Below are 26,446 nucleotides of genomic sequence, written 5' to 3'. Positions count from 1 at the left end.
TGCAAAGGAGCCTGCTTCTCCCTCTGCCCATGTCTCTGCCTCTGTGTCTCTCAATGAATAAATAAATCTTAAAAAAAAACACACATGAAACTTTTTAATTGCCTGCTTCCACCAGTAGAGGATAAGCACCCCTAGAGTAGGGAAACTTTATGTCTCATTCAGCACTGTATCCTTAATGCCTAAAACAGTGCCTAACACATAGTAGGTGCTCAGAAAGTATCTGCTGAATGAATAAATGAATGAATAAGATAAATGAATCAAAAAGCGATACATTAAATGGTTTATCCATATAATAGAGAGGTCAGCAACCATTAAAAATAAATGGATAATAATAATAGTGAATGTTTATTGAGCTTGCACTGTATGCCACATACTATGCTTAGATTGACTTCATGGATTATATAATTTAACCCTCATAGTAAACTTATGACATAGGTAGATACTATTATGCATACTCAGGACTTTTCTCACTGAAGTGTACTAAAACCTAACCCAAATTAGCTTAGGAAAAAAAAAACCAGGAATTTATTGGTCCATATTACTAAAAAGTCCAGACAGTAGTTATGGCTTCAGACTTTTTGGATTCAAGGACTCAAAATAATGCTTTGATGACTTAGTCTTTCTCTTTCCATCTCTTGTCTTTCTTCTATGTTGGCTTGATTTCCAGCCTGCCTCCACATGGTCACATGGTGAGTCCCTCAGTAGTTTTGGACATATATGTTCCTAAGGACACTTGATCTCAGAAGGTGAGGCTAGTGAGTTAGCTCACAGAGAGCCCTGGTGTCCCCAAAGCCAATATGAATTTCTGTGGCCAGAAGGATGGGGGGTCCCTAACTAAATCTTTTATGCAGATATCTCTGAGAAGGCTTGAGAACAGAAGTAGGACCACCAAAGAGAAGCTGGGCAGATGAAAAGCATAGCTCACTACAGATGCCTCCTGTAACAGCTGAAGAAACTGAGGCACAAGCAGGCTAAGTAACTTCCCTAGAGTCTCAGAACTGGTAGGTGGAAAAAAAAAAAAAAAAAAAAAAAAAAGAACTGGTAGGTGGTAGAAACAGGCATCTTGACTTTGGAGCCCATGATTTTAGTGTGATGGGTTAATAGTATGTGCCAACTTGATTGGGCCATGGGAGTGCCCAGGTATGGAGTTAAACATTTTAGGTGTGTCTGGGAGGTTTTTTCTGGATGAAATTAACATTTGAATCCGTGGATTGAGTAAAGCAGATTTCCCTCCCAATGTGGGCTGGCCCTATTCAACTTGTTAAAGGCCTGAGTAGATCAAAAGGCTGAGCAAGAACTTACTCTCTGCCTGATGGTCTTTAGTGGAACATCAATCTTCTTTTCAGACTCATACTGGAATTTCTACCATTGGCTCTCCTGGTTTTTAAGCCTCCAGACTGCAGATCTAGGGACTTCTCAGCCTCCATATTTGCATGGACCAATTCCTTACAATGAATTTCATATATATATATATATATATATATATATATATATATATATATATATACACACACACATACACACATATATATGTATAAATATGTGTGTGTCCGTGTATGTGTATATATATATATATGCATACATATAATGTAAATAAAGAAATTAAAATAAGCCTCATATATATGGTTATGCAGCTATGCAGCTGATCCTTGAAAAATGGGGGGGGGGGTGTGGAGATTAGGAACACTGACCTCTCCCTATAGTCAAAAATTTGCATTTAACTTTTGACTTCCCCAAAACTTAACTACTCATAGCTTACTATTGACTTACCAATAACATAAACAGTCAATTAACACGTATTTTGTATATCATATGCTGTATCCTTAAAATAAAGTAAGCTGGAGAAAAGAAAATGCTGTTATGAAAATCATAAGGAAGAGAAAATACATTTATAGTACTGTACTGCATAAAAAAAAATCCTCATATAAATGGACCTGAATAGTTAAAACCTGTGTCATTCAGGGTCAACCATACTTTATAAAATACATATATATACATATGCTGTATACATATATACATATATGTATACATATACATACACACACACACACACACACATATATATATATATAGTTTCATATATATCTTTTTTTTTAAATGTAGGCTCCATGCCCAGTACGCAGGGCTTGAATTATGGACCCTGAGCTTAAGACCTGAGCCAAGATCAAGACCTGAGCTGAGACCAAGAGCTGAACACTTAACCAACTGAGCCACCCAGGTGCCCCTGCTTTCATATATATCTTAATAGAATATACATATATATCCTATATATCTCCAGAGAACCCTAATAATTTAGCTACAGACAATACTGCAAAGCCAAATGCATGGATGTGGAAGATGTCCATGACATATTTCTAAGTTAAAAATCAGCAGAATATGGGAACCCTGGGTGGCGCAGCGGTTTACCGCCTGCCTTTGGCCCAGGGCGCGATCCTGGAGACCTGGGATCGAGTCCCACGTCGGGCTCCCGGTGCATGGAGCCTGCTTCTCCCTCTGCCTGTGTCTCTGCCTCTCTTTCTCTCTCTGTGTGACTATCACGAATAAATAAAAATTAAAAAAAAATCAGCAGAATGTACTCTGTGTTACGTGACCCATTTATATAAGAGTATACAAATGAAAAGCCTGGAAGGCTATATAACAAACTGCTAACAAAGAGTCTCTCTAGGGAGTGGTATTAGGGAGGACTTTTGCTTTCTCATTATTTCAAATTTTTTTTTTCCCCACAAAGGTCAAGTATTTCTGGGAAAAACAGTATTTCCATTCTTGAAAAGAAATTTAAAAGTCAGTAAAATCAAATTTCACACCAAGATGGGTGTGAGCAGCAGGGAAATCAGCAATTGCTTCACGAACATGGGAACATGAGACGTGAAATGGCAGCATTCTCTCCTCCCCTCCCCTCTCCTCTCCATTGCACTCTTCATTTTATTTAATTTATTTTTAGTTTCCTGAGAAGGTCTGGAGATGGTATGCTTGGTTGCTCTTCTTTTCCCTTGGCTCTGAGAGTTTATCCATGCCAAGTGGACCGTAAGTGACTAAAAGAATCAACTGCACATCAGAAAACTGGAGGGCCAGAAGTAACCTTAGGGGGGTCTAGTTCAGTGACTTAAAAAAATTCTTTTTTTTTTTTTTTTTTCCCCTTTGGAAAAGCAAGTGCAGAAAGAGAGCAGAAACCAGAATTCTTGCTCTCTGAGAACGTGGTTTGAAAGACACTCATCTAATCTAATCCTATCATTTTCAGAAAGATTTCAGATTTTCTGCTCTTGGCCAGCTATATCATACATTCCTAAGTCTATACAGGTGACTTGGATTGCATCTTTTCTGGACTTTAAGAGGCTGAACAATTCCTGAATTAGGTAAACAGGACATGTTGTGACTGGGCAAAGTCACCGCTTTCTTTGCAGGTGAGAGATGCCCCATTTTCTCTTTCCTAGCAGCCCAAGGCCCTTTTTCTTTTTTAGGGTTACTAAACCTGGCTCCCATTCTCCCCAGGGGTCCAGAGTGTTGTATGATTCTCTGTCCCCAGGAGAGGGAACATAAGGAACATAAGAAAGAGGAACTGAGGAAAATAACTTAATGGCAAGGCAAGGAGGCTTTGTTAAACTCATAGAATTAGGGTTGGGATTAGGTCTGGAATTTAGGATTACCTTTTACAGATAATGTTAGGATTAGGATGAAGATGGAGGCTAGGGTTTAGATTGGACATTGGGGCTAATACCAAGGTAGAATGAATGATGATGATGGAAGGTTTGAACTGGGAGTTAAAGCTGTTGGGTAAGAATTAGAGTGTGAGTTGGAGGACCATCTGTGCTTTCTCTCAGGTCTCCACAAGTGTCTCCTTTTGGCCATCTCTTGCAGTGCTAAGGTATTTGGACTCAGTAGTACCAAGAAAGCAGCCCTTGTGAGCCCCTGCCCGTGAGTACCATAGCTCTTTCCCACACAACCTCACTTGCTCCTTCAAGAGCTCTGCCTGCTGAAGCATTAATGTTATCCTTTATTAGACCCTACTGAGCACATAGATGGCTCCTTTCAGGCCAATGGTGATTGCAAAGTACCCCCAAGAGTCACATCACAGGTTCATCTGGAATGTAATCGACGCTAGGAAATAGTCAAGACAATTATAACAAAAGCACTTCTGTCAATTACCCTATACTTTGGTACCCTACTTTGATGATGCCCTGAAATGTTATGTCTTCTCTGAGCTTTCAGCCAACTAAGTGGGCATGTTCAGGAACTGGTTCAAGGACTCTTCTGATAGAAACCTTGGGAACTAAGAGTGAAAAGTTAGCCAAGGAAGTAAGAGGAAGTAAATGAACACTGGTTCTCATTTATACAACTCAGTGTGAGGAGAAGGTTCACAGTGAGTTTCAATGTCTTCTAGGGAAGGTGAGAGTGATCAGACAATCTCCCGGGATAGTCCGAATAGGGTGCCAATTCACATATGGGGTTCACGTTGATTTTTTTTTTAATTCACCAAATATTTATTAATGTCTACCAAATGTGTCCTGGGCGTTGTATGCAGTGAGCAAACCAGACATGATCTTTGGAGAGAAAACACACACATAAATATTTAATTATAAATCATGATAGGTTCTGCAAAGAAGAATAAAATGGGGCAACATAATTTTGGGGCTGGGGATCAAGCAAGCTTATTTGAGGGAATGCCGTTTGATTTTTAGGCCTGAAATACTTTAAGTAGGAGTTAATTTGATGGAAAATTTTTGAACATGTCCACTGTTCTTTATACTTTTTGATTTCAGGCTGCAATTTACTCTTTTTTTTTTGGTGTGTGGTAGACACCTTTTAGAATCTTTGCCAAGAACACAACTGACCTTCTTTGTGAACCAAAGGCTACAAGAATGAGCCTCTGGCAGTCATGTTTGCATTATAAAACAAAGAGACTTGACTGGCCCAAAGCAACTTTATCAAGAATAGACAACCTGACATAAATTTGACCAGTAAGGTTCTTCCCCCTGGTTATTGGGACTCATAGATAACTGATTAATTTCTGCTGGTTCTTGAAGTGAAGCCAGGGAAGCTTGAACAGTCACGTTCCACTGTGTTCCCCGAAAAGCAGTGAAAACACATCTGTAGAGTGACACAGAGATGGGAGAACATGTGACCAGAAAGAAAAAGAGATAATGAGAAACTAGGCTACTTGGCTTCTGTATTTTATTTATTTTATTTTTATTTATGATAGTCACACACACACACACACAGAGAGAGAGAGAGAGAGAGAGACAGAGACAGAAGCAGGCTCCATGCACCGGGAGCCCAACGTGGGATTCGATCCCGGGTCTCCAGGATCACACCCTGGGCCAAAGGCAGGCACTAAACCTCTGCACCACCCAGGGATCCTAGCTTCTGTATTTTATATCCCTCTTCCAGTCCTTCATGAGATCTATTTGCTCTCTGTGTCCTTGGGTTCTTTAAGATTATTTCCTTCAATAAATTACTAATTAATGATTTTTTGCATGAAGTTTCAGTGGTTTCTGTTCTTTGCAGATGAAAGAGGTTTGACTAAGAAGGACTTCTTATCAGATTAGCTCTTCCATTTAGCAAACATAGGCTGAGTTGGCTTCCATCCCACAGAGACTTGTGGATCCCACAGGCACACACATAATGCACAAACATAATAGTATATATAGAAATAAAATACCATTTGGTAATAAAATTAATCTAGGTAATAGCCTCCGAAGGTCTTGTATCCCCACTGGGTTGAGGGTACTCAGCAGCTATTTCTAAGAGCCAAACCTTTTGGAGCTAGGTTTTGTGATATCTTATCTTATATCTTTATATACATAAACATGTATATTTCTTGGTCCTATAACAGAGATTATGTGGGTAGAGGAAGGTAGGACCAATTTTGCCTTGTCAGAGGTACGGAAGGTACTGAAGAGAAAACAGGCCTGAAGGGGCAGTAGGAGTGTGCTGGGCAAGAGAGGGAAAGAGCAGTGGGGCAGAGGAGAATATGGGGCACAAGGCCTTAGAAAACCTTGTGCACATATTGAGTACTCGGAAAATGCTTGTTAAAATAACTGGCAGACAGACAGGTAGGCAAGCAGTTTGGAATTTGACAAACAATCACAGTTTATACTGCATCTTCCTTTTGGTTTTCGGATTTTCTTTTCCATATATAAAAGATCATCAAGATGCCAATAGAGAAAGAGTCCCACTTAATCTTCATCTGTTAAACTCAAAGGCTGTAAGTCTTTCATGACTGTAGCAATTTTATGTCAGCTTAAGTGAAGATTTAAGGGCTGTGTGAGCCCAGTGGAAGCTAGGTGTGTTGTACGGTCTCATCCATTCTATGGATTCTTGACAAAAATATTTATTGAAGGCTTGTGAAAAATCACAAAGTTGAAACTCAGTATTACGAAAACCAGCACTCTCATTTTGGGGTGTGCTGGCTGTAAGGACTTGACTTCTGCAATCAAGTAGCAGCATCTCTAAGAGGATGCTAAGCTGTGATCTTTGCTCTTTAGAGGCCAAAGGAGGTGACACACACGTTAACAAGTCCACAGATCATGCACAAACATAACTGTAGCTATAGAAATAAAATAGCAACATTTGGTAATAACATTGATCTAGGTAATACCCCCTCTGAGGTCTCATATTCCCGCCGAGTTGGGCGTATACAGCAGCTTTTTCTAAGAGCCAGGAAAGCTTCCTGCAAGCAGCTGGCACCTGGACTTTCGCCCACAAGGGTCTCAGCTGTGGGTCGCTTCTCCAGGAGATCATGGTACAAGTTTCCCCCGCGTTGAGATTGGTCATTCACAATCTCCTTCTGCTCACGAACGGCTGGAGCTCAGCACGGGTTCAAGATCAAAGACACAGAGTGCTAAACGCTTATTTTTTAGTGGCTCGAACTTCTTTTGGTTACATCAGTTTTCATCACGGATTCGGCCACAGCGCTCCCCCCAGAAACCAAACCCGTCCGCTCTAGAAAAAGAGGCTTTCGGGCGCCCGGGGGGCTCGGCGGTTGAGCATCTGCCTTCGGCTCAGGGCGTGATCCCGGGGTCCTGGGATCGAGTCCCGCATCGGGTTCCCTGCGTGGAGCCTGCTGCTCCCTCTGCCTGGGTCTCTGCCTCTCAGTGTGTCTCATGAATAAACAAATGAACCTTTAAAAAAAAAAAAAAAAAAGAGGCTTTCCCTGCCAAGGCACAGGTTGTGGACTTGCGTCTCCGAGGCTGCGGGCACCGACGAGAGAGGAGGGGCGCGGAACGTGACGGAGACGCTGCCCTCCCGCCCTTCCTGGGGCGGGGGAGGAGGGGGGGAGGGGGGGAGGGGGGAGGGGGGAGGGGAGGAGGGGGGAGGGGAGGAGGGGGGAGGGGAGGAGGGGAGGAGGGGAGGGGAGGAGGGGAGGAGGGGAGGAGGGGAGGAGGGGGGGAGGGACGTTTCCCAGAAGTTCCTTCCAGCCAAGAGGAGACCAGTCGTCTGGGTGGAACTGAAGAGTGGGTCGGGTGCCGGGCCACTGGGAAGAGAGAGACTCCTAGGGGACTGGCAGTTAGCGGAGAAGAGGCCCCGCAGCAGCCAGTTCCGGGCCCTCCCTGCAGGCGAGGACCCCCACGGCCCTGCAAAACGCGAGGGCCACTTCCGGGTTTGGAAGCGCTCCCTCCTGGCCCCTCCCACACCCGGTTACGGGGTCTCCGGGCGCATGCGCAGCACTCGTCCGCCGCTCCGGGACCGGCCCGACTTACCCTAAACAACTAATCTGCTCCTCCCCCTCCCGCTTGGGCCGTACCATTCGTGTTTGGGGGGGAGGCAACGCGCCTCAGAGTAGTCAGAAGCCTGCTCCCCTTCTTCCGACGGGGAGAAGGTAAGTTTGCCTCAGATTTTAAAAGTCCCGAGAATACGGGAGCCTCAGAGGCCCGTCGCCGAGTGATAGCCCGACGCGCTCGGCTCAGCGCAGAGCCCAGTAGCCTTCCTTTGAGGAGCGGAACAAAGTGGCACGCCCGGATCCCAGCTGATCAGCTGCTGGGCTTTGGCGGCGGCTCCCCCGGGCGAGACCATTGTGACTCCTTGGGAGGGGTGCGTGAGGAGGGGAGGGGGCGGAGCGGCCATTGTCCGGTCAGCGCAGCCTCCGGGGGAGGGGAGAGTGACGGAGCGAGCGGGTCCCAGGGCTTCCCAGCGGCCGCTGCTACGCCAGAGCCGGCGGGGGCCTCAGGTGCGTCCCGGCGCCGCCGCACGGGACACCGCTCTGGCTGCGAGCGGCGGTGGGAGCCGCCGAGGGCGCCGGGTCTCCCCTCGTCCCCCGCACGCCCCTCCTCCTCGGCTCCCCTCCCTCTGCTCTCCGCGCCTCCCCCGGCCCCCCCGTCTCTGCAGGCCGAGTGGTGCGGCCCGCCTCCAGCTGACCGGCCTGGAATCCCGGCTCGGAGCCCCGGACTCGCGCCCGCCCGCGCGCCCGCTCCCTCCCCCTCCCCCCGCCCCGAGCCCCCCGCCGCCGCCGCCGCCGCCGCCTCCGCCGCCGCCTCCTTCGAGCGGGGCCCGGGCCCAGCCGCCGCCGCCGCCGCCGCCGCCGCCGAGCTCCGCCGCCGCCGAGCACCATGGGAGACGCCGGGAGCGAGCGCAGCAAAGCGCCCAGCCTGCCGCCTCGCTGTCCCTGCGGCTTCTGGGGGTAAGTGTCCGGCCGGGTGGGGGCGGGGGCGGGGGCGGGGGCCGGGGGCGCGAGCGCGGGCGCGGGGCTGCCGGCCAGGCCTCGGGGCGGCGGGAGGCCGGAACCCTGGGGGCTGGGCCCGAGCCGGGCCTGCTGGGAGGGGGCAGGGGCCGCGTCTCGGGGAGGGGCGCTGGGTGGGGAGCCGGAGGTGGGCAGAGGAGGCCCTGCCCGGGGTGCACTGCCACCCTCCGGGACCCTCCTACCTGGGGTTTGGGGCCGCCGGGGCCGCCCGGGCCGCCCGGGCCGCGGGGGAGGGGGGCAGGGCAGCAGGAAGGGATGAGGGGGCGGTGTTGGCACCTCCGGGTGGAGCTGGGGTGCCCCTCTCCCTTGGCATGTGGAGGCGGCCAGCCCTCCCCCCCGCCTTGGTAGGAGTTGGTGCCCAGGCACCAGGAGGGTATTTCCTCTGACTTTTTCACCTCCTCCCCCTCCCGGTCCCCCAGAGACTTGCATCATCACTTCCTAAATTATATCCCAGTGCCCTATTTGCTTTTAGGAAGCTGTTCACACGTCACCCATTAAAAAAAAAAAAAAAAAAAAAAAAAAAAATCCAGCCCGGAACCCAGGCTGGGGTAAAGTTACAAGATTGTGGAGGTCTCACCTTTATTTCAAACACGTTTCAGAAGATTTGTAAAATTTCCTTGTCAAAACCCCCCCCCCAAAAAAACAAAAAATAAAACTCAAGGCAGCCTGGCTTGGGAACGTGAGAGCCAGTTTGCTCAATTGGCTCAGATTCCTCTCTCTCCCTCCTTTTTTTTTTTTTTCTTTTTTCTTTTTTTTTTTTTTTGATGATAAAAATATTCACATTGGCCAGCCTGCATTATTACTTAGCCATCTTGTGTTAGAGTGAAAGAATATGAGGTGGGAAATCAACTTTTCCACCACCTATAGTTATATTTTAAATTCTCCTCGTAGGGCTTGAGTTTCATGAATTACCACCCCTTTTACCTAACAGGTGCCTCCATCTTACCTTACAATTCTAATTGTATCATAAGGAAACCAGAGACTTTAAAGGAATTTTGTGATTGAGCCCCCTTTTTAAAAAATTTTTCCAAAGACCTAGTATATTTCAAGGTACATATAGGCAGTAAGGAAATGATTATTTCTGAGAACATCTTGGGAAAATGTATTGAACTATTTTATTTTTGCTACTTCTCAGATGTTAAGAATGGCCCAGGTACAGATTAAGTCTGATTTTGGGGAGTGCAGAGAAAGATTAGAAAGTGGATCTTAATGTAGTTTTCTGTGGAATTTGCCCGATTCAAGGTGGTGACAAAGAAATAGATGGTCATTTTCTCATCTTTCTGCCTTTTCTTTCTCAAGAATTCCTGGTGGAAAGATGTTAGTCAAAAATAAGTTATGGTATTACCAAAGTTCTGAAGATGTGAAAATATTTTAGGTTTTATAGCCTTCCTAATAAGTGGACTGTCTGCTAAGCACTTTCAGGGACAGTCTCATTCCCACAGAATTTTAGATCCATTATCTCTTTATGGATGAGGAAGTTGAGGCTTAAGAGGGTGGATAGCTTGCCCCTTGCTTACTGGGAGCTTAGGGTGGAGCTGGTGAGCTCTTCAGAGTGCTTAGTACCATCACGTTTATGACATCAATCTGCTGCTCTGGAAAAATCTGGAGTCACAAGCCTCTGATTGTAACTCATAAGAAGACATGTGGCTCAAAGAAAGTAGCTGCCAGTGGCAACTAATGCCCAGGATGTATCAGAGGCTTGTTTCCTGGCAACGTGTGTATGTCCTTGGGACTATTATTGTGCGTGGAACCCTTATTGAAAGACTTAGAGCAAGATGTAGAAACTAAGGAAACGGAATAGCCTTTTACTTTTAGCTAGCAGAGTTCTGAATGATGCCAAGAAAGTTTGATACGTGCAGGGAGGCATAGTTAAATCCATACCATACTCGACCCATAAGCAATCAGGCCTGCTTCTTTGATGGTCTCAGGCCCTTTTTATGAACTGCAGTTTGCCAAATAGGAGTTGTGAGCACAAAACTAATATTTTTATGTTGAGAAGTGTTCTTCTTTTTTTTAATGTGTAACGCTTTAACCTTTTCAAAAGCAGTTTGTGGGTAGCTGTGTAATTTGCATTTTATACCAAAGTGTCACGATATTGCTGCCTAGTTTTATCATAACTGGCTTTGAGCATGTGTGTTCCTTAGTGTATGGGTCACTTCCATACTATGTTCATTAAGTAAACTTGAATATATTCAATAGATAATTGAGTGCCTGTGATATAATGGTGGACAAGGGGGCACTGGCCCCATCTGGGGACAGAGGGCAAGAGGGCATATGGAAGTAAAGTGACAGAATAATGTGTGTTAGCATTGGTACAGGGTACTCTGGGAGGAGCACTTAGCCTAGTTGACGTGGAGGTAGAGGAAAGTAGCCTGGAGGAAGTGACACTAGCCTACACCTGCCGGAAGGATAGGAGAGAATGGAAATAGAAGAGTTTCTTCCAGGCGGAGGGAAGAGCATGGGTGAAGGCCTGGAAAAGACAAAGAGCACTCTACATTTCAGGAACCAAAAATTCATTGGGGTGGATTGGTAGATTGTGAGGGGGGATCGGCTAGAGATGGTGAGAGCAATTGGTAATGGAGGGCTCTGTAGGTAAGGCCTAGGTCTTTGGACTTTTATCTTGAGTTCTTTTACTAAGAACTATGGAAGAACCTTGAGCAGATAGTGATGGGACTTTCTTTAATGTAGAAGATCGGATAGTGTTGAGAGTGGGTATGATTGTATCAGTGTGATGTTTTTTATGTTCATGTGGTGTTGCCAGAGGTACAGAAGTCTTGTCTGGAAGAGTAACCCAAAATAGGGATGATTATGTGTAGTAGCCAGGGAGAATGGAAAGACCTAGGTAGATGTGAAAGCAATTCAGGAGCTATCTTTTGCCTTTTCCTTTGATGAAAATGAAGGTGAGTGTGTTACCTGAAAACTTTAGTCAGCATTGCAGTCTGTGGAAGCCGTAGGTCTCTAAAATCAGCTAGCCACGGCCCACACCCAGATCTTTGCAGAGGAGCCTCTCGGCAGAATGTTCTGGCATTATAGTAGACTAAAGGCAGTTCCTTAGGATTGCTCTTCTCTCTAAGGACTTGGGCTGCTGGACTTGCTGCCTGGCATTGTCCAGTCAGGACACCAGGGGCTTGGTTAAATAGAACTGTGAGGTCTTGCTTGTTGGAATGCAATTAGAAAGTGGAATGACAGGAGCATACAGTGCAAATGTGAGAGTGCTTGAACAAGTAAAGTTTCTACTTCTCCTCTCTCCTCCTCTTGGTTTATATTGTATAATTGTGTGCAGGTCATTAAGTTACTATTTTATAGAGACCATCTCTCCACTGGGAAATGTTGCTACCTTGGAAATTGTTGAAGATTTACCTCTTTATAAAAGTTGGAAGGTGTTTGCATGGTGTATACAATGTTTTTATAGTTAATGATCATAAACAGTTTTTTTTTTTTTTTTTCCCTCAGATATGTACTTACAACTTTTAGTGAAATGGGAGCATTTTCTTGGCTCATTTTTAGGCATTCTGTAATCATGGGAAAAACATATTAGTTTGTAATAGTCAACTCTGGAGTAAAATAGTATTTAAGTTGCAATGTATTCATACACAAAAGCCCTTTTAAACTACACAGATATTATTAGTTGAAGTTACATTTTACATTATTTAGACATTTAAAATGTACTGATACATGTAAATTCACAGGTATTTTCAAAAGTTGTTGAAAGAGCAGACAATATTCCAAAAAAGAGAGAAAGAAGACTAAGACACTAATATGCTGAATATATTGCGGGATAAATAAAAAAGGATAATTAGGGGAAAGATGGATTTCTTAAAAAATCTATATTAAGTATAAAAATCCAATCACTGATATTTAGCTCTTATAATTGGAGACAGTCTCTATTGTAATATATGGAAACTTTGGAAACTACTATTTCTTTATTTTTTAAAAAATATTTTATCTTTATTTATTCATGAGAGACACAGAGAGAGACACAGAAACATAGGCAGAGGGAGAAGCAGGCTTCCTGCAGGGAGCCCGAAATGGGACTCGATCTTGGGACCCCCTGGATCACGACCTGAGCTAAATACAGATGCTCAACCACTGAGCCATCCAGGTGCTCCTGGAAACTACTATTTCTTTCATAAATTATTTTATTTTTTATTTTTTTTAAGATTTTATTTATTTATTCTTAAGAGAGAGAGAGAGAGAGAGAGAGAGAGGCAGAGACACAGGCAGAGGAAGAAGCAGGCTCCATGCAGGGACCCGATATGGGACTTGATCCTGGGACTCCAGGATCACACCCTGGGCTGAAGGCAGGCACTAAACTGCTGAGCCATCCAGGATCCCACTTTCATAAATAATTTTAAAGTATAGTTGACATAAATGTTTAGTCTCATATTTAGGGCATAATGGAGTATTTAAATATGGAATTTATTTGGTAAACTATTCATTGTTTTTGATAAAAAATAAGCTCTTGTGTCATAAATATATGGATACAGTTTTTTAGAGATATAGATAATATCAAAGGTATTTTATCTTTGGTCTATTCTGTTGAAGCATTTTATTCACTAACTATATCTGCTAGATAAAAATAAATAAATTTTTAAAAATGGGGCTAGGCAGAGATCAAGAGTAATGTCACTAACTGTATTCCATTCCTAAAGATGTTACTAGTAGAAAGTTGATTGAAAATATAAGATGATTTGTTTTATTCCATTTTACTTTTGGGAATCACAAAGTATTGACTAGTTAACTTAAATAGAATCACTATATATTTTTTTCCTCCCTCTGAGCCCAGGCCTTTGGAATTGATGTAGAACTCTGTTTCTGTCACTTTGTGAGTTATCTGGCTAGTGTGCTTGGCTCCGAACAGTGTGTGGCCCTGGATTCTTCGGTCTCAGGCTCCCAATTAGAACATGTTGCCACACTTTAACCAACTTAACCTGGGCTTTCAAGTTCAAGTGAACACAGCATGAATTACTAGTTAATCAGTAGAATGTTTATTCCAGTGATGTCACTAATTATCCCTTGATTATAAAGTCCCCTTAAACAGTCCCTTAAAAACAGAACCGCTCATTTGTGCAGTTTTACTTTGCGTCTTTGAGTATTGTGCACACCTGAAGATGTGACATGATGTAATAAAGTGTTCACCGTCTGTATGTTTATCTACTTGCCCCATTTTCCTGATTACATTTGGGTATTCAGAAAACATAAAATTTGTCCCATTGATGTGATGGAACACAGGGAGATAATTTTTAAAAAAAGATTTTATTTATTTGAGAGAGAGCATATGAGCACAAACAGTTTTTGGGGGTGAGGAGGCAGAGGGAGAAGCAGACCCCCTCTCCCCCACACTGAGCAGGGAGCAGGATGCAGGGCTCAATCCTAGGACTCTGGGATCATGACTTGAGCCAAAGGCAGATACTTAACTACTGAGCCACCTAGGCCCCATTTTCTTTCTTTTCTTCTTTCTTTCTTTCTTTCTTTCTTTCTTTCTTTCTTTCTTTCTTTCTTTCTTTCTTTCTTTCTCTTTCTTTCTTTCTTTCTTTCTTTCTTTCTTTCTTTCTTTCTTTCTTTCTTTCTTTCTTCTTTTCCTCCCTCCCTCCCTCCCTCCCTCCCTCCCTCCCTCCCTTCCTTCCTTCCTTCCTTCCTTCCTTCCTTCCTTCCTTCCTTCCTTCCTTCTTTTCCTTCTTTTCCTTCTTTTTTTTCCTTCTTTCTTCCTAAGAAATCATGGTCTTTGTTTTATACTGGTTTGAGGCGATAGCTTTTTAGCGTCAGATCCAGTTAACTAACATACAGGACATATAACTCTTGGTATTATTCTTTTCTCCCATTCACCCTGCTTCTGCCTAAAAAGGAGAACTCAGTACTGAAAAGTTTTGACTAAAAATCTCTTCTTAATCCTTAATGGTATTAAACTTAACGTTAGTTTTCATCGACTAACCTTTCCTAGACACAGAAATCAGAGGGCTGTCTTTTTTTTTTTTTTTTTTTTTAGATTTATTTATTTAGAGAGAACACAAGAGCTTGAGCATGAGCATGAGTGGGAGGGGCAGAGGAAGAGGGAGAAAGAATTTCAAGCAGACTCTGCCCTGTGCATGGAGGTGGAGCCCGGCACAGGGCCCTATCTCATGACCCTGAGATCCCAACCTGAGCTGAAAACAAGAGTTAACTTGCTTAACTGACTGCACCACTCAGGTGCCCTGGACTAAGAATCTTTTGAAATGAGTAAAGTTATTAAAAAAACAAAACAAAACAACCCAGCATGTTAGATATTATTTACCAAGAACAGAGTACTAAGACTGTGAGAACTAATATAATTTGGATTTTTATTAGATCATAAAAGGGTTGTGTGTGTGCAAATTGATTCAGAGTTTCAGAATCCTATAATCATAAATAAAGATTGAGGTTAAACATTCTTTTTTTCTTTTTGAAGGAAGGTAAAGCTTGGTATCTCAACAAAGCCATGCATAGGAGGTGACTGGTCACAACCCAATACTTGTATAATTTTAATGAAACTCTTGAAAAATTGTCTAGATTGAAGCTTGTTGGGTGTTGTGGGACTTGTGTCATAGCGGTTTGTAAAACACTCCAGCTGGGTGGGTGACACTAATATCACTCAGTTCTGTAGAGACTCTGACATCCAGACTGATCATGTTCTGGACTCGGTTTCTGTATAACAGGATTAGGTTGGTGAATGAGATATTTTAGAAGAAGAAATTTACTGTGTGTGTTAAATGCAGTAGAGACGTTAGCAACTTTGTTTTAAAAACCAAAATCCAAGAACATATTCTAGAATTGTGCTTGGCCGTATGGTAGCCACTAGCTACGTATAGCAATTTAAATTCATACTAATTAAAATAAAAAATTCATTTCTTCAGTTATGCTATCTACATGTTAAGTACTACTAGCTCAGTAGTTAACCTTTTAAGGAACACAGGTATAGAATAGTTTCTCCTCCCAGAAGGTTCTTCTGGACAGTGTTGACAGAAGAACACTGTTGAAGAACCTGTTGACCTGATAGACAACCAGGATTTTCAAGGCAATTTTTTTTGTTGTTGAGATCTAATTGACATTCAAGCTTATTTTCTTTTTTTTTTTTTTAATTTATTTATTTATGATAGTCACACAGAGAGAGAGAGAGAGAGAGAGAGAGATTATGATAGTCACACAGAGAGAGAGAGAGAGAGAGAGAGAGAGAGAGGCGGAGACATAGGCAGAGGGAGAAGCAGGCTCCATGCACCAGAAGCCCGATGTGGGATTCGATCCCGGGTCTCCAGGATCACACACTGGGCCAAAGGCAGGCGCTAAACCGCTGCGCCACCCAGGGATCCCTCAAGCCTATTTTCTTATGAGTTCTGCAGACCCCTGTTTTCTTGTCTTTTGAAAATGAGAGACTTGTTTAATTTAGCTCTAAGTTTCTCTCCAGCTCTAACATTTTATTTCCATTGGGGGAAGCAATGCTGTTGTTAGTTCAGATTACTGGAACGTGTTCCTTTGATCAGTTTTGAGAATTAAGGTGTCACTACCAGTTAGTCCATAGTTTGTTTCCATATATTATTTTTCATCTTACCTTTTTTTTTTTTTTTTTTAAAGATTTTATTTATTCTTAGAGCGAGAGAGAGAGGCAGAGACACAGGCAGAGGGAGAAGCAGGCACCATGCAGGGAGCCTGATGTGGGACTTGATCCCAGGTCTCCAGGATCACACCGTGGGCTGCAGGCGGCGCTAAACTGCTGCGCCACCGGGACTGCCCAGTGAGAAACTTTTTGAAAGATATTCACCGTTGGACTATGACTTTTGTGGAGGAATAATATTTGTTTTTTACAAATGTAAGTCTCATATGGCAGCTTTTGGCACATGATTGGGGATATGTGCATTGGATTTTCCAATAAATTCAAGTTCCCGTGTACAGAAGAAAGTGGAATGTATTGGAATATCCAGCAGCAGTGGACAGAACAACTGTGATGCACCAGGCTGAGGGAATGGTACAAGTTGAATGAAAATGCCGTGTCATCCTTGAGACCAGGGTGCAGAGCTACAAACAGTGCTGGACATCTGAAGTTGTGGCTGCAGCTGTTGACCAGAGGAAGAAAGAATGCAGTAGGAAGGTGCAGTACTAGATTATTGCATCTATTCATTCAGCATACCAGATGTCTAGTATCATAGGCAGGTGTGATTAGGGCAGAAGAGTGTCCTGGGAGAGGTTATTGATGCAGCTTCCTATCACCATGGCTGTGGGTGGTTGGTAGGAATGGGAGCAGACCACACCATACCATTTTGTGTTTTTAATTTGTAGACAGGCTCTATTTAGACTCCCTGCTGCCTCAGTAATGACCTGGCAAAGAGTGAGGTTGGTGATGTACTTGGGACCTTTTGGGGAGTGCCTTTTCTCATTTCTTTTTGCTAAAGTGGAATGGTATGGAGTAACAGCTGTCTTGTCATGTCTTGGACTCTTAACAGACTGGTAAGTTGAAGTGCATTTATATAAATCACACTCTCAGCCACACTTCCTGGAAGGAGAAGTATTCTGACCATTCAAAAATATCACAAATACTCTTCCCACAGTCAGGTTCTTGTGCCAGACATTTGATTTTCTCTTGTGTGTGTATGTTGGTAGAATTTCTGAACACAGAATGAGGTTTCTGTAGTTTATGGTAGCTGGAAGAATGGGGGCAAGAATTTGGAGAACATAGATTGGGTGGAGGGCTTTGCTGAGCATGTCTGTGCTTTCAAAGTCTGCCTATTTCAGGTCATTGTTTTTCAGTTTTCAACCCTTTCTAGAGTACCTTATATAAATACATGTGGTGGCAAGTTATGGCCTGAAACATGTTTTTTAAATGTAACGAATGAGATACAAAGTAGATTAAACAATACAGTCATTTTTTAGACTGGCCAGAAATATATTAACCAGCAAAAGATAATAAAAAATAAGCTGGAGATGGGAAAAGGTGTGATATATTTCAGTGTAAATTGTTTCTAGATTTACGATTTCTAGGTTTTTGTGCTTGGGGAGACTTGGATGGTTGGTATTACTTGTTTTCTTCAGTTGCCACTGAAATCCAGAAAACCAGGTTTTTCAAGTGTTTGTGTTTGCCTATGAAACTTTGTACGTGTATGTAAAATCTTCACAGTATATGACTTTACATGGTTTTATGTAGTTTGCTTTTCCTTTTCTCTTTTAATATAACAAAGCTGTGCTATTCACTTTTAAAAATAAAGGAGTGTTCTTGATGTTGATCTTAGAAATGTTTGCTTAGGGGAACTTTTGTTGATTGGGGTACATGCTTATGTAATCTTTGAGGCTTGTATTCCTTGTTTCTGTGGATAAGTCACTGTTAATTAGCTCTCTATGTCATCCATGTCACCTTCTCCCTATCCCCCCCACTCCACTGCCAGTGAGAGGTGCTCAAACCATGCATTTTATTTGTAAGGCTAATCTTTTTTTTCAGTGCATATTGGGTAGGATCTAATTAAGGCATGGTTGCTGTGACATAAATGATACAATCTTGAGTAAAGGTATGGAGATTGCATGGTATATATGTGAATCTCTTGGATTCATGGATTAATTTAGAAAATGATAGGCACAGTAAAACGTGTTCTGTGGAAGTGTGTGTCCACATTTTCTTACTCTTGATTTTAAACTGGATAGTGACTACGTATTCTAATCTCTTAGTTGAAAGCCCTTAGATTTATATGAATAGTTTTCATTACTTACATTGTATGTTGTTTTTTTTTTTTTTTAAATTTTTTTTATTTATTTATTTTATGATAGTCACACAGAGAAAGAGAGAGAGAGCAGAGACACAGGCAGAGGGAGAAGCAGGCTCCATGCACCGGGAGCCCGATGTGGGATTCGATCCCAGGTCTCCAGGATCGCGCCCTGGGTCAAAGGCAGGTGCCAAACCGCTGCGCCACCCAGGGATCCCCATTGTATGTTGTTTTGATTGGAGCTAGAAACTAGGAAGAATGGACTGTGTTGGTTTTGTGTTTATTTTATTTTTTAATTTTTTTTATTTTTTAAATTTTTATTTATTTATGATAGTCACAGAGAGAGAGAGAGAGGCAGAGACATAGGCAGAGGGAGGAGCAGGCTCCATGCAGGGAGCCCGATGTGGGACTCGATCCTGGGTCTCCAGGATCACGCCCCAGGCCAAAGGCAGGCACCAAACCACTGCGCCACCCAGGGATCCCTGGTTTTGTGTTTAAATTTGGGGTGCAAAAAGTCACCAGACAGATCTGTATCACACTAGATTTGGGGGTGAGTTGGAAGAGGAAGGACACAGAAGGTGGTCAAGGGGAAGATGAGTGAGGGGGATGAAGAAAGGGAAATGTGGATGGAAGTGGAGTGGTGGTAGTTAGGAGTGAAGATGCATTGCGGTCACTAGTTTCTAGTCAAAATATGAGAGGTGGCTGCATCTGTAAAGAAACTAATGTGAACAGGTGGGGGCTGGGATTAAAGAAAACATGCTGTCTTCTCTTGAAGTGCAGGGCGTGAGTCCCCTAGGTTCTTGCAGGGTAGTGCAAAAGATCATAGGATACGAGCTGTGGTGCACATTATAAGCTAAAGTTTAGTGGAAATGTAGCAGCTCTCAGCAAATTGGTGTTCTATCTGTTAGAACCCCTTGGGCTCTTTCTAAGCTCAGAGACACCTTTTCAGCCAGTTGAAGGATGGTGCTTCATGGTGTCTTTTTGCAGCGGGCCTCAGAGACTCCATCTACTTTCTTTCCTTTATTGCTATTGCTACATTCTGTGAGATGAATTTTTCTTCTCCCTTCGCAATCCCTGAGTCCGATAGAGAGTTCAGCAAAGTTTCACCCATCTTTACTTGCTGTTCACTAGCTTTACTTGCTGTTCTTGGAAAAACAACTCTCATAAGCCCTTCTCTTTTGAAAGATTTTGCAACTAATACTTACTGGGAGGTTACGTTAAATGTTAAAGAATTTAATAATAGTGCTGCCTGGGGAATAAGACCTTTCTTGTTTGCTGAGTGGCTAATGAAAGGTCCCCTCTCATCCAATCCAGAGTCTTCCAGTGAAATGCTAATCTCTTCTCTCCAGAAAACCAACTGAGTTTGGTGGCTAGGCATGGGCTTTGGAATCAGAATCCTGAATTTAAAACCTGATTTTAGGTAGTTTACCTCCCTGTCTCTTTATCTTAAAAAAAAAAAAAATAAAATAAAAAAAAATCTTAGGGTTGCTTTGAAGTTTAGTGAGCTCTAATGCCTGTCAAGTTGTTGGCACAGTGCCTGACCATGGTAAATTACATTTATTAAAGGCTAACTTCTCAGCCTTGAATGAAGGAACATTGGTGGTAGATTAATAGATGCAGAACTATCTTAACTGGGCAATTTGCATTAATGGCAGTCTACATATCAGTTCCATATAGTAAGTTGATGAGGTTTCTGACTAGTCTTTGGCTAGTTTGCCTTTTTCCAAGGCTTGTCTCTTGTTAGTAAGCATTTGTTGAGGACTCTGTTGTGGTCTTGAGCTCTGTTAGACATGATATATACCCTGCTCTGGCTTTTGCCCTAAGAAAGCTCATAGTCTAGAAGGGGAGGCATATCAATAAACTGGCTAAACACCATGAGGAAAGTGCTTTGGGGGATCATCACAGAGTGATGTGAGCACTAACAGGGCATCTCACTGAGACTGGGAGTGGAGGATGGCCAGGAGGGCTTCTATGAGGAGATGGTGCTTAAGCTAGGTATAAAAAGCAGGGGGAACAGCTTGTGCAAAGGCAGAGAGGAGTGAGAAAGCATAATGAATTTAGGGGATTGCAGATACAGCTCAGTATGTTAGCTGTAGTATATGGCAAGAGGCAAGATGAAACTGAGGGGATGAGGAGGGGCCAGTTATGAACATACTTGATTGCCATGCTGTTGAGTTGATTTTTATCCTGGTTGCATTGGGACCATTTAAGGATTTTAAGGATGGATGACAGATGATATTTATGTTTCAAAAAATAACTGGCAGCAATGTGGAGGAGAATTGGAGGTTATAAGCATGGAAACAGAGTCTAGCTAGATCATTTAAAACCTTTTTTTGGGGCAGCCCCAGTGGTGTAGCGGTTTAGCGCCGCCTGCAGCCCAGGGTGTGATCCTGGAGACCCGGGATCGAGTCCCACATCGGGCTCCTTGCAGGGAGCCTGCTTCTCCCTTTGCCTGTGTCTCTGCCTCTTTCTCTCTCTCTCTGTGTCTCTCATGAATAAGTAAATAAAATCTTTAAAAAAAACAAAAACAAAAAACCTTTTTTGGGCCATGGATCCCTTTGACAATTTGATGAAGACCATAGACCTCTCTCAGGATAATGCATAAAATAAAAATGCTTAGGATTATGAAGGAAACCACTTAGATCTTAATGCATTTGTAGTATAGACTGTAGGTTTTTTGGACCCAAGGTAGAGCAACTCTGAGTAAATCCTCTAGTAGGAAAGCTAAGAATGAATATAAGCTGAAATATGGGTATTTTGGTCTATTCAGGCTGTTAAAATACCACAGACTTGGGTGGCTTATAAACAGCAAAAATTTATTTTTCATAGTTCTGATGGCTGGAAATCCAAGATCAAGGCACTGACAGATTGTGATTCTGATGAGTCTGATGTGAGTCTTTCTCATTGATAATGCTATGTTCTCATCATAACCTCATGTGGTGGAAGGGATAAGGGATCTCTCCAGCCTGTTTTATAAGGGCACTAATCCCATTCATTAGGGCAGTGCTCTCCCATGGTCTAATCACCTCCAAAAGGCCTCAACTCCAAACAGCATCACACTGGGCCTTAGGATTCAATGTGTGAATTTTGGGGGGACACAAACATTTCAAATGATAGCACTGGGTCAGTGAGGTCTGAAGAGGGGGCTTGAATATAAGAGCAGAGATGGATTGAATGGGGAGGTGGGAAGGTGGAATGGGGAAGAGAGGCAGTAAGATTTCTGACCTGTGCAACTGGGTGAAAGATGGTGTCAGTTGTATATATGGTGGGTATAGAAGTTCTACTTAGAAGCTGGCTAGGTTTTGAAAAGTTGTTTGTGAATGCATGTATTCCTAAATCAAAAGTAAAATTATAGATACAATGATTAATGTAATTTGTCAGTGATGCGCAGAGTTTTGTCTTCTAGAAAAACGTTTATACTTTGGAATTTCTTATGTTGAAGTGGTTCTGTCTGAAAGATGAGGGACTTGTGGGAAAGAGAAGATTAGTTTTAGACAGATTGAACATGTTTTTTGGTGAATTAGATGGCATGTCAATGTACTTTTATTGTACCTTTTTAAAATGTAAACTTCTTTTTTTAAAGATTTTTTATTTATTTATTCATAGAGACAGAGAGAGAGAGGCAGAGACACAGGCAGAGGGAGAAGCAGGCATCATACAGAGACCCTGATGTGGGACTCGATCCAGGGTCTCCAGGATCACGCCCTGGGCTGCAGGTGGTGCTAAATCGCTGCGCCACGGGGCTGCCCAAAATGTAAACTTTTTAATTGAAGTATAATACAGAGTGAAAATGTATACATCTTAAGTATTGAGTGAAATGAATTTTCACAAAATGAAAATTTATCATCATAGTATCATGCAGAATGGTTTCACTGTCCTAAAAATTCTCCATGCTATGCCTATTCATATCCCCACCCCCACACAATCACTGATATTTTTACTGTCTCCATAGTTTTGCCTTCTCCAGAATGTCGTATGGTTGGAATTCTACAGTATGTAGCCTTTTCAGATTGGCTTTTTTCACTTAGTAATATGCATTTAAGTTTACTCCATGACTTTTCATGACCTGATAATAGCTCACTTCTGTTTAGCACCAAATGATACTCCATTATTTGGATGTTCCACAGTTTATTCATTCACCTACTTAAGGACGTCTTGGTTGCTTCCAAATTTTAGCAATTATGAATAAGGCTGCCCTAAACACTCATGTTCAGGTTTTTGTGTGGACATAGTTTTCAGCTTGGTAATAACCAAGGAATGTGATTGGATTATGATAAGACTGTGTTTAGTTTTGTAAGAAACTACCATACTATTTTCCAAAGTGATTATACATTTTGCATTTCCACTAGCAGCAATGAATGTTTGTTTCTCCATGGGCTTACCAGCATTTGGTGGTGTCAATGTTTTGAATTTTGGCCATTCTAATAGATATGTAGCGATATCTCATTTTAATGTGAAATTCCTTTTTTTTTTTTTTTTATAAATTTTTATTTATTTATGATAGTCACACAGAGAGAGAGAGGGAGAAGCAGGCTCCATGCACCGGGAGCCCGATGTGGGATTCGATCCTGGGTCTTCAGGATCGTGCCCCGGGCCAAAGGCAGGCGCCAAACCGCTGCGCCACCCAGGGATCCCTAATGTGAAATTCCTTAATGAAAAATGATGTTGAGCATCTTTTCAGATGATTATTTGTCATCTGTACATCTTCTTTGGTGAAGTGTCTAGGTCTTTTGCCTATTGTGTGTGATTTCTCATTGTGTTTTAAGAGTTCTTTGTGTAATTGGGTAATGATCTGATTATCTGATATGTCTTTTGGAAAAATATTCTGCCAGTCTTTGACTTGTATTACCATTTTCTTATTTTGATGACTTTTTATGTATAACTTGATGATTCTTTTCACATGTATATAAATACATAACCACCACCTACCCATGTTGACAGATAATACATTTCCAATATCCCAGCAGGAGTCTCCTTGTTCCCTACCCCAGGTAATACCCCCAACCTTTTATGACTTTTATCAACATAGATTGGTTTTGCCTGCTTTTGAATTTTGCATGGGAATTATACAGTATTTCTCTTTTATATGTGACTTTTACTCTTCAGTGTTATAAGATTTGTCTACATTTGTATAGAGAGGTAATGATTTTTCATTGGTTTGTGGTATTCTATTATGATAGCATAATTCATCCATTCTACTTTTTGGTACATTTGGTGCTTTTTGGTTTGGGGATATTATGAATACTATGGCTATGAACATTTTTGCGTGTTTCTTTTAGTGGACCTAAGCACTCTTTTCTCTTTGGTATATACCCAGCAGTAGAATTGTTGGGTTATAAAGTGTATGTATATATGTTTAGATTTAGTAGTTTTCTAGAGTGGGTTTATCAACTTACACTCCCGCTCAATATATGAGTTCTGGTTATTCTGTGTCTTTGTCACTACTTAATATTGACTGTCTTTCATTTTAGTTGTGTGTGCTTTGCGGTTTTAATTTGCATTTCCTTGATGACTAATGAAGTTGAGCAATTTTCTTTGTTGGCAGTTTGGCTAAACTTTGTTGTGAAGTTTTTGTTCAAACATTTTGCTTATTTTTCTTTTGGGTTGTCTTTTTAAAACATTCATTTGTAGAGAAGTTCTTTATATATTCTGGATACAAGTCCTTTTTCAGATAGCATTTAAATTTTCCTATACAGTTTTACAGTATTTTTTAATTTTTTCTTTTTTTAAATTACAAAAGGAAAGCATTCATATGATAGAAAATTCAAACAACACAGTGAAAGAGATATATCCCTTCTATACCATACCCAGAGTTCAATCTAGTGAGAATCATATCTAAGTTTCTTGAGTATCCTTCCAGAAGTTTTCTGTGCATATGCTGCATTTATACTTTTTTCTAACACAGGTATAGCATACTACAGCCTATTTTGTACTTTGCTTTTTTTTAAACTGTATTTTACAGTTCTTTTCAATAACTTGAAAAGATACTTATACATTTCTGCGTTTTTATTTTGTTATATTTAATTCATTTAAATTACATATAGTATATTATTAGTTTCAAAGGTAGAATTTAGTGATTCATCAGTTGTATATAACACCCAGTGCTCATTCTGAGTGCCCTCCTTAATGCTCATCACCCAGTTATGCCATTCCTTCCATGCGCCCCCCCCCCCCCCTTGCAACCCTCAGTTTTTTCCTATGGTTAAGAGTCTCTCATGATTTGTCTCTCTGTTTTTGTCTTATTTTTCCTTCCTTCCCCTGTGTTCATCTGCTTTGTTTCTTGAATTACACATAGGAGTGAAATCATATGATACTTGTCTTTCTCTGACTGACTTCTTTCACTTAGCATAATACCTTCTAGTTCTATCCATGTTGTTGTGAATGGCAAGATTTCATTCTTTTTGATGGATGAATAATATTTCAGTGTGTGTGTATGTACATCACATCTTTATCCATTCATCTGTTTTTTTTTAAAGAATTATATATTTATTTATGATAGAGAGAGAGAGGGAGGAGGAGAGAGAGAGAGAGAGGGTGGGGGGAGACACAGGAGGAGGGAGAAGTAGGCTCCATGCCTGGAGCCTGACGTGGGACTCGATCCCGGGACTCCAGGATCGTGCCCTGGGCCAAAGGCAGGCGCTAAACCGCTGAGCCACCCAGGGATCCCCCTCCATTCATCTGTTGATGGACATCTGGCATCTGGGTTCTTTCCATATTTTGGCTATTGTGGACATGGTTGCTATAAACATTGGGGTGAATGTGTCCCTACGGGTCACTGTGTTTGTATCCTTTGGATAAATACTGAATAGTGCAATTGCTGGATTGTAGTGTAGCTCTATTTTTGACTTTTTGAGGAACCTCCTTACTTTCTTCAAGAGTAGCTGCACTCTACCTTCCTTTAAATGACAGCACAGTATTCCAGTAGGTGCATATACTAAATTTAATTTAATCAGGTTTTCTAGTTACTTCTTGATGGTGGTGGTTTGTTTTATTACTGTTCTACAAAAATGGTGTCAGGTATATTGAATTGTAGGGCCATGGACCATCTGATGGTGGAGTAACTTAGATATCTGTATGTTAGAAGGAAGGGTGAGCCACAGTTGTACCATTTACGGTGACATGGATGCATAGATCAAAGCTGAAGCCAGTGGAGCAGGTAGGATTACACAGAAAGTACTGTTAGGCCATTGGTTCCCTCTGGAGTAGAGGTGGGATGTAAGAATCACTTTGGTAACCTTTTCTGAAAAACACATTAATGCTGCTTCCCCCAGTTTCAATTTAGTGTGTCCACGGTGGGATCTGGGCAATTTATTCTTGCCTTTTTTTCTTCCATCCCTTGGCCAACTACCTCTGTGTGTAACTTCCTTTTGAGATCCAGTTGTATTTGTGAGAAGATAGCTGAAGATGGAATCCTATTAAACACAAATAGAATAAGAGGAGTTTAAGATGGAGATGGATGGACAGAGATAGGAGAAATCAGGTGTGGGTAGGGTCATCAAAACCAAGAGGGGATAGTTTACTGAGGAAGTGGCAGTAGGGTCATGCTGAAGGAGTGGTCAAGTAGGATGATTGGGATTTCTCTGCCACTTAAAAGTACTAGAAAAATTTAAATAATGCTTTTTTAGACATGTACATCTCAGCAATGTTCTGGCTCAGTGTGGTACCAAAATACCTTTTGTGAAAAATCACCATAATTACATTTCATGACTACTGAAAATTAACTTCTGTTAATGATCCAAGAATCTGATAATCAGGCATTAGGAAACTTTTCTTGACTCTATAATTTTAGTTTCTGTTGATTCTTTTCCAGTAATAAATTAAGATTTTATATTAGATTTAAAAACAAACTTGAACTACCAGTTTAGATTTGAAGAGCTATTTTGTTCTTATACTCTGTAGGTTCTGGTGGACAGGATTGTACTCACTTCATCTGTCTTGGTATTTTGCTGAATTTTATAGATTTAATCCTTTTGTGTAAGCTGTTATTCAGTTTGGACTTTTCAGCCCCATAAGTATTCAGATATCTTTTCCAGAGTTTTTCAATTGAGGGTGATGTATTTTTGAAATATGTCTA

At 41.9% G+C, this 26,446-nt stretch overlaps 1 protein-coding gene and 1 long non-coding RNA gene across 8 annotated transcripts in view; one reads left to right on the top strand and one right to left on the bottom strand.

Moving 5' to 3' along the window:
- Nucleotides 1-6,312: 6,312 nt before the first annotated feature.
- Nucleotides 6,313-8,259, bottom strand: LOC140637094 (uncharacterized). Its single transcript, XR_012034329.1, has 2 exons — nucleotides 7,742-8,259; nucleotides 6,313-7,118 (listed from the first exon to the last, which is right to left on the bottom strand). It is a non-coding gene; the product is annotated as an uncharacterized lncRNA (long non-coding RNA).
- ZFAND3 (zinc finger AN1-type containing 3) overlaps nucleotides 7,449-26,446 on the top strand; it is a 324,488-nt gene continuing 305,490 nt past the window's right edge. For 2 of the 7 annotated variants that reach the window (XM_072833192.1, XM_072833189.1), the window contains exon 1: nucleotides 10,289-10,392. In XM_072833192.1, the coding sequence (XP_072689293.1) occupies nucleotides 10,316-10,392 (77 nt within the window). In that variant the 5' untranslated portion in view covers nucleotides 10,289-10,315. Of the gene's footprint in view, nucleotides 7,817-8,482; nucleotides 8,615-10,288; nucleotides 10,415-26,446 lie in introns of those variants that run through there. The other 5 variants (XM_072833197.1, XM_072833195.1, XM_072833199.1 and 2 more) reach the window with 4 other exon arrangements.

Source organism: Canis lupus, chromosome 7 (assembly GCF_048164855.1).
Source record: "Canis lupus baileyi chromosome 7, mCanLup2.hap1, whole genome shotgun sequence".
Lineage (NCBI taxonomy): Eukaryota > Metazoa > Chordata > Mammalia > Carnivora > Canidae > Canis > Canis lupus.
Note: the sequence above shows the minus strand (reverse complement) of the source record. Positions and strands in the feature narration are given on the sequence as shown.